This window comes from Pseudophryne corroboree, chromosome 1, assembly GCF_028390025.1.
Source record: "Pseudophryne corroboree isolate aPseCor3 chromosome 1, aPseCor3.hap2, whole genome shotgun sequence".
Lineage (NCBI taxonomy): Eukaryota > Metazoa > Chordata > Amphibia > Anura > Myobatrachidae > Pseudophryne > Pseudophryne corroboree.
In genome coordinates, this window is record NC_086444.1 from 44,003,409 (window position 1) to 44,012,026 (window position 8,618).

The 8,618-nt window shown below is 43.6% G+C and overlaps 2 protein-coding genes across 2 annotated transcripts; both read left to right on the top strand.

Annotated features, from left to right (window-relative positions):
* Positions 1-2,511: 2,511 nt before the first annotated feature.
* Positions 2,512-4,600, top strand: LOC135055166 (uncharacterized). The gene has a single exon (XM_063958888.1). It carries the CDS (start codon positions 2,517-2,519, stop codon positions 4,020-4,022), a length of 1,506 nt encoding a protein of 501 aa, XP_063814958.1. The 5' UTR covers positions 2,512-2,516; the 3' UTR covers positions 4,023-4,600.
* A 1,922-nt stretch (positions 4,601-6,522) lies between these two features.
* Positions 6,523-8,292, top strand: LOC135055175 (uncharacterized). The gene has a single exon (XM_063958896.1). It carries the CDS (start codon positions 6,527-6,529, stop codon positions 8,030-8,032), a length of 1,506 nt encoding a protein of 501 aa, XP_063814966.1. The 5' UTR covers positions 6,523-6,526; the 3' UTR covers positions 8,033-8,292.
* Positions 8,293-8,618: the final 326 nt, after the last annotated feature.

Genomic DNA, 8,618 nt, shown 5'->3' on the forward strand with positions numbered 1-8,618 from the left:
ATACAGTTGGAGAGGCGGCAGCGATACAGGTGGGGAGGGGGCAGCCATACAGGTGGGGAGGGGGTAACGATACAGGTGGAGAGGCGGCAGCGATACAGGTGGGGAGGGGTCAGAGATACAGGTGGAGAGGAAAGCATAGATACTGGTGGAAGAGCAGCAGATAACAGGGTAGGAGCAAAAATGGTGGCATGGGGCGGAGCATATCCACAGGAAGAGCTGAGATCCCTGTGCTAACTGCTGCATTGCGAAATTCCTGGCAACCAAGTAGCAGACCTCTGTCCTAAATGGTCCATTACTCACCAGCACCCCCTGGGCATCCCCACTGACCCCCAGCTCTACTCACGTGCTGCCGATCAAAAGTTCTGATCTTCTGACACTGACTGACATCGTGACTGCGAAGCTTTGAAACTTCCAACGGGTACAGGAGGCGAGGCTTTGTTTGGATGGGTCCGTTTGGTGGGGCTTGTGACGGGTGCGGGAGGCGGAGCTTCTCTAAGGTGTGGGAGGCGGAGCTTCTGGCGGCTGCGAGGGACGGAGCTTGTCAGGTGCGGGTGGAAGAGCTTCTGATGGCTGCGGGGGGCAGAGCTTCTTACGGCTGCGGGAGGCGGAGCTTCTGTCAGGTGCGGGAGGCGGATCTTGTCAGGTGCGGGTGGCAGAGCTTCTTACAGCTGCGGGAGGCAGAGCTTCTGTCAGGTGCCTGTGTGGTACCCCAGACCTCGGTGTACCTACATGTTGAGTCCTGCTGTATATAAAACGTATATTAATTTATGCTGTGCCATCATATTTACTGGTAGAGCTTTCAATCACAGTATTGCCACAGTCACAGGGCTAAATGAGCTCTCATGTGTCTCTGACTGCGCAAGGACACTACAGAGGACAGTTGGTGAGAGGAAGGATTTGAACCTGCACACGCTGCAGGCGAGATAGATCCGACAACTTGGACAGAGGTTATAAATAAAAGTTCTGACTGACAGTTGGGGGAGCTGAGGTAACGGTCCAGGGAGCAGGATCCTTGCTGCCCTCTAACAAGAGGTCTGGTGTGCTGGCAGGGGGACAGAGTACAGGAGGCTATGGGAGACGCACATATTATAGGTGTAAAAGATACTTGAGGCTAGTCCCCAGCAACCATTGCAATCGGATGCTGTTAATGACAGCCTGGAGGGACGGAGTAAAGCAGCAGCTGTCCAGGGACCTGAGTGAAGGAGAGAGCAGCGGTGAGGTGGGTGATGTACCTCACTTTCGCACAGCCTAAGTTATGCGGCCCAGCACTGATACCAATATGGCTACAAATGCTGCATGACACTATTAGCAGCAGGTGTAGAGCAGAACAATATCCCCCTCTGCCCTAGCTAGAAAGCTAGCCCTCAATTGAACAAGTGCTAAATAGCATCATGCTTGTTAAGAGACTGACTGGCCATTAATGATTTACTCACATAACACCTGGCTACTGTATATGGTAGGGGAACAGTATTAACCTAACGCGTCAGTCAAAACTGTCTAAAGCTTCAAAAGGAAGGACTAGCAGAGGCCTCTTAGAGCGGCTTCTCCCTATTTACTCCATCTGCATAATACTGCCTCCAAAGCCTATAAACTGTGTTGCAACATCAAAACAAAGGGAAATGATAGGGGAATAGCTATAAATCGACTCTCAACATATGGGACAGCAAAGTAAACCTGATTACTGTTAATGCCCTGTCTCTATTTCATATAACAAGCAGGAGAGAGCATGACTCAAAACAACAGGTCATGGCTCAGTGACCTTTCCTTACAGCCAGACTGCAGAACCCTCAAAACTGACTCATTTTCTAGTGGATTTACAAACTTGGCAAAATAACATTCAGCTCATTCGTTCACTCTTTAGAAAGTGCACCAACAATATCCTGGCCAGGAGGGACTACCAGGAATAGCCTGGAGTTAGGGTACATGGGATTATTCGCTTATAAGTGTATTTAGATGCATGCATATAGTTATGATGCTGAGGCATATTTTCAGTGGGTAACTTAAAGTTTTAAAACCACATGCACAAAGGACTGCTATATTTTAATGACATTAACCCAGTTAGTAGTTAGAGGAGGAAAAGGATGCAGGGACATACAGGAGCTGTTTCCTCTATTATATTTATTTGATGTTTTATGAAGTGTAAAAATGTATGTGGTATTGTTATCATTTATGCATAAATAGATCTGTAATTATCAAATGCAATTCTTTTGTTAATGTGTATTCCTTTTAAATATGATTAGTTAGCACATATACATAATGATGTAAAGTGGTTATTGCAGTTGCTCCAAACTGAGCGGTGGTACTTTGTTATTAAATGAAGATAAACCTTTTTAAAGACACTTGCAATTATTCCTTACAACAAAGAGTAGACCTCCTTACCTCTCTGTCATCTCAAAAGGATCACAAAGACGACTGCATGATCTAGGTCTGGTAAGGATTGGCTGGATTTCACTGCATTCTCTTACACCATTTAGTGAGTGTTACATTTGGCGTCACGAACAGGATCCGAGCACAACATGTCATCTGACACGCAAGCTGCTGGGGATTCATCAAGCACAAATCCAGCTATGGCTAGTATAAATGCGATTACCCTGCCCTATTACTTTGGGGCCCCATGGCTTCCAACATATAGTGGAGACGCTGAAGATTCTGAAGGGAATACATTGACAGAATTTAAAAACAAAATGGAGTCTATGTTCTGCCTTTACCCACTATCAGAGCAACAGCAAGTGGAAATACTGATCGGGCAGTTGAAAGGCATGGCCTGGAGAGAGGTAATTTCATGGCCAGCGGATCAAAAGAGAACAGTAGGCCTTATCCTGAACCGACTAACTACCACCTTTGATACAAGAACGTTGTCTGAGCTTAAAGTGGCCTTTTACACAAGAAAACAGCAGCCAGGAGAATCGCTGCGTGACTATGCACTGAGTCTACATGAGGCTCTTCGAGAACTACAGGCCATTGATCCAACAGAAGTTCGACCAACCGATGAGATAGTAATCAATCAGTTTATAGAGGGGTCCCACAGTGAGTTTGTGAAGCCATATTTACGCCTCCTTCAGCTACAGTTAACAAATAGCTCATATTTGTGCTTCAAAGAAGCTGCCATTAAAGTGGTAGGGACATTACAGAGGCAAGAAATGTCCTGTCCTGAGATGTTGGGGAACCAAGAAGAAAAATACCCTCCAGAGGTCACAAAGCAGGAATTCGTGGATCTACACACACCTAAAGAAGTTGTTGTACAGGGTGATCAGCTGCCAAGGACCGATCTATTAAGTACTATAGGAGTGCAAGTCACTGAACTGACCCGTGGTATAACTAAAATGTCACAGCAATTGCAGTATTTCATGCAGCAACATGAAAAGTGCAGAGTAGAGACAAACTGGAGCTTCGATGAAAGACAGCCCAGAGATGTGGACCTTCATGTTGTAGACCAGTATCAAACTGAAGTGGTCACTACACCAGCTACAGAACCAGAGCCTGAAGTCAGCACAAGAAAAGTTATGGGGAAAGTCATTTGGTTTAATGTGTGGTATGGCTATGGCTTTATAAATTGTCATGACACCAAGAAAGATGTGTTTGTACATTATACTGACATAAAGAAGAACAACCCCCGGAAGTATTTCCAAAGCCTGGAGAGAGGAGAAACGGTTGAGTTTGACGTTGTGAATGGAGAAAAAGGTCCGCAGGCAGCTAATGTAACTGATCCTGGTGGTGTTCCTGTGCAAGGCAGCAAATATGCAGCAGGTTACAAGTGTTATTGGCGCTATCCACTACATTGCAGAGGTCCTTCACGTAATTACCAACATTACCGATATCACAAAAACATAGAGGAGTCTGAGGAAGTGGAAAGTGTAACAGAAATTATAAATCAACAACAGCCTCATCGAAGGTGTCGCAGCCCATCATACTGTCTAAGGAGGCCATACAGATGCAGACAACAATATCTTAATGTCTCAAAGCAAAGGGAATTATTAGGTCTAACAGATGGACCTGTGGAAGAACAGAGCGACACAGTATAGCAAAGTCTGCAGGTTGTAGTCAGGTCACAACTTTCTCAAGTGCCACCATCTCAGTGTAGATCCAGAATCGATGACACCTATTTCAATATGAGTCATAACAGCCAATAAGGGGAGTACACCAATGATTGCCAGGAAGACATTGAAAGAGTCCCCAACCCACCCATAGCTGAGAGTTTGGGATCTCCGTAACAGAATCACCAGGAAATTGTTGTGCAAGAGTTGACATACAGTATGTTATTCCTGAGCTGAAAAGCCCATAATGAATGTTCTGGAGACCTCTGGAGTCCCAGAAGATGAATACATAGTTATGGATTCAAGTGAAGTGGCCCGAATCTTACAACAGGCATCGAGAAAGTCAGGAAAAAGACATAAAGGTATTTTGACCCAATAGGTTCTGACATTAGAGTGTTCAAAAGTACCTAACTTGTAAGAGACCTTGTCTTAAATGAATATGTAACATATTTATCAAGCCAGCATTAATGTCTGTAAATAGTATATAAGGGAATTTAACTGCCAGAAATGTTAATGCCATTGTTACATTATTACTAGGTATTCAGATCTAGTGATTACAACTAATGGAAGGTCATGATATAAAGTGGATGAATGTACTTGATCCTTAAAAAAAAAAAAGTATTAATTCATAACATGGTAAATGCGTGAGGACACGCATATTTCTAGTGGGCTAGTATGTGGTACCCCAGACCTCGGTGTACCTACATGTTGAGTCCTGCTGTATATAAAACGTATATTAATTTATGCTGTGCCATCATATTTACTGGTAGAGCTTTCAATCACAGTATTGCCACAGTCACAGGGCTAAATGAGCTCTCATGTGTCTCTGACTGCGCAAGGACACTACAGAGGACAGTTGGTGAGAGGAAGGATTTGAACCTGCACACGCTGCAGGCGAGATAGATCCGACAACTTGGACAGAGGTTATAAATAAAAGTTCTGACTGACAGTTGGGGGAGCTGAGGTAACGGTCCAGGGAGCAGGATCCTTGCTGCCCTCTAACAAGAGGTCTGGTGTGCTGGCAGGGGGACAGAGTACAGGAGGCTATGGGAGACGCACATATTATAGGTGTAAAAGATACTTGAGGCTAGTCCCCAGCAACCATTGCAATCGGATGCTGTTAATGACAGCCTGGAGGGACGGAGTAAAGCAGCAGCTGTCCAGGGACCTGAGTGAAGGAGAGAGCAGCGGTGAGGTGGGTGATGTACCTCACTTTCGCACAGCCTAAGTTATGCGGCCCAGCACTGATACCAATATGGCTACAAATGCTGCATGACACTATTAGCAGCAGGTGTAGAGCAGAACAATATCCCCCTCTGCCCTAGCTAGAAAGCTAGCCCTCAATTGAACAAGTGCTAAATAGCATCATGCTTGTTAAGAGACTGACTGGCCATTAATGATTTACTCACATAACACCTGGCTACTGTATATGGTAGGGGAACAGTATTAACCTAACGCGTCAGTCAAAACTGTCTAAAGCTTCAAAAGGAAGGACTAGCAGAGGCCTCTTAGAGCGGCTTCTCCCTATTTACTCCATCTGCATAATACTGCCTCCAAAGCCTATAAACTGTGTTGCAACATCAAAACAAAGGGAAATGATAGGGGAATAGCTATAAATCGACTCTCAACATATGGGACAGCAAAGTAAACCTGATTACTGTTAATGCCCTGTCTCTATTTCATATAACAAGCAGGAGAGAGCATGACTCAAAACAACAGGTCATGGCTCAGTGACCTTTCCTTACAGCCAGACTGCAGAACCCTCAAAACTGACTCATTTTCTAGTGGATTTACAAACTTGGCAAAATAACATTCAGCTCATTCGTTCACTCTTTAGAAAGTGCACCAACAATATCCTGGCCAGGAGGGACTACCAGGAATAGCCTGGAGTTAGGGTACATGGGATTATTCGCTTATAAGTGTATTTAGATGCATGCATATAGTTATGATGCTGAGGCATATTTTCAGTGGGTAACTTAAAGTTTTAAAACCACATGCACAAAGGACTGCTATATTTTAATGACATTAACCCAGTTAGTAGTTAGAGGAGGAAAAGGATGCAGGGACATACAGGAGCTGTTTCCTCTATTATATTTATTTGATGTTTTATGAAGTGTAAAAATGTATGTGGTATTGTTATCATTTATGCATAAATAGATCTGTAATTATCAAATGCAATTCTTTTGTTAATGTGTATTCCTTTTAAATATGATTAGTTAGCACATATACATAATGATGTAAAGTGGTTATTGCAGTTGCTCCAAACTGAGCGGTGGTACTTTCTTATTAAATGAAGATAAACCTTTTTAAAGACACTTGCAATTATTCCTTACAACAAAGAGTAGACCTCCTTACCTCTCTGTCATCTCAAAAGGATCACAAAGACGACTGCATGATCTAGGTCTGGTAAGGATTGGCTGGATTTCACTGCATTCTCTTACACCATTTAGTGAGTGTTACATTTGGCGTCACGAACAGGATCCGAGCACAACATGTCATCTGACACGCAAGCTGCTGGGGATTCATCAAGCACAAATCCAGCTATGGCTAGTATAAATGCGATTACCCTGCCCTATTACTTTGGGGCCCCATGGCTTCCAACATATAGTGGAGACGCTGAAGATTCTGAAGGGAATACATTGACAGAATTTAAAAACAAAATGGAGTCTATGTTCTGCCTTTACCCACTATCAGAGCAACAGCAAGTGGAAATACTGATCGGGCAGTTGAAAGGCATGGCCTGGAGAGAGGTAATTTCATGGCCAGCGGATCAAAAGAGAACAGTAGGCCTTATCCTGAACCGACTAACTACCACCTTTGATACAAGAACGTTGTCTGAGCTTAAAGTGGCCTTTTACACAAGAAAACAGCAGCCAGGAGAATCGCTGCGTGACTATGCACTGAGTCTACATGAGGCTCTTCGAGAACTACAGGCCATTGATCCAACAGAAGTTCGACCAACCGATGAGATAGTAATCAATCAGTTTATAGAGGGGTCCCACAGTGAGTTTGTGAAGCCATATTTACGCCTCCTTCAGCTACAGTTAACAAATAGCTCATATTTGTGCTTCAAAGAAGCTGCCATTAAAGTGGTAGGGACATTACAGAGGCAAGAAATGTCCTGTCCTGAGATGTTGGGGAACCAAGAAGAAAAATACCCTCCAGAGGTCACAAAGCAGGAATTCGTGGATCTACACACACCTAAAGAAGTTGTTGTACAGGGTGATCAGCTGCCAAGGACCGATCTATTAAGTACTATAGGAGTGCAAGTCACTGAACTGACCCGTGGTATAACTAAAATGTCACAGCAATTGCAGTATTTCATGCAGCAACATGAAAAGTGCAGAGTAGAGACAAACTGGAGCTTCGATGAAAGACAGCCCAGAGATGTGGACCTTCATGTTGTAGACCAGTATCAAACTGAAGTGGTCACTACACCAGCTACAGAACCAGAGCCTGAAGTCAGCACAAGAAAAGTTATGGGGAAAGTCATTTGGTTTAATGTGTGGTATGGCTATGGCTTTATAAATTGTCATGACACCAAGAAAGATGTGTTTGTACATTATACTGACATAAAGAAGAACAACCCCCGGAAGTATTTCCAAAGCCTGGAGAGAGGAGAAACGGTTGAGTTTGACGTTGTGAATGGAGAAAAAGGTCCGCAGGCAGCTAATGTAACTGATCCTGGTGGTGTTCCTGTGCAAGGCAGCAAATATGCAGCAGGTTACAAGTGTTATTGGCGCTATCCACTACATTGCAGAGGTCCTTCACGTAATTACCAACATTACCGATATCACAAAAACATAGAGGAGTCTGAGGAAGTGGAAAGTGTAACAGAAATTATAAATCAACAACAGCCTCATCGAAGGTGTCGCAGCCCATCATACTGTCTAAGGAGGCCATACAGATGCAGACAACAATATCTTAATGTCTCAAAGCAAAGGGAATTATTAGGTCTAACAGATGGACCTGTGGAAGAACAGAGCGACACAGTATAGCAAAGTCTGCAGGTTGTAGTCAGGTCACAACTTTCTCAAGTGCCACCATCTCAGTGTAGATCCAGAATCGATGACACCTATTTCAATATGAGTCATAACAGCCAATAAGGGGAGTACACCAATGATTGCCAGGAAGACATTGAAAGAGTCCCCAACCCACCCATAGCTGAGAGTTTGGGATCTCCGTAACAGAATCACCAGGAAATTGTTGTGCAAGAGTTGACATACAGTATGTTATTCCTGAGCTGAAAAGCCCATAATGAATGTTCTGGAGACCTCTGGAGTCCCAGAAGATGAATACATAGTTATGGATTCAAGTGAAGTGGCCCGAATCTTACAACAGGCATCGAGAAAGTCAGGAAAAAGACATAAAGGTATTTTGACCCAATAGGTTCTGACATTAGAGTGTTCAAAAGTACCTAACTTGTAAGAGACCTTGTCTTAAATGAATATGTAACATATTTATCAAGCCAGCATTAATGTCTGTAAATAGTATATAAGGGAATTTAACTGCCAGAAATGTTAATGCCATTGTTACATTATTACTAGGTATTCAGATCTAGTGATTACAACTAATGGAAGGTCA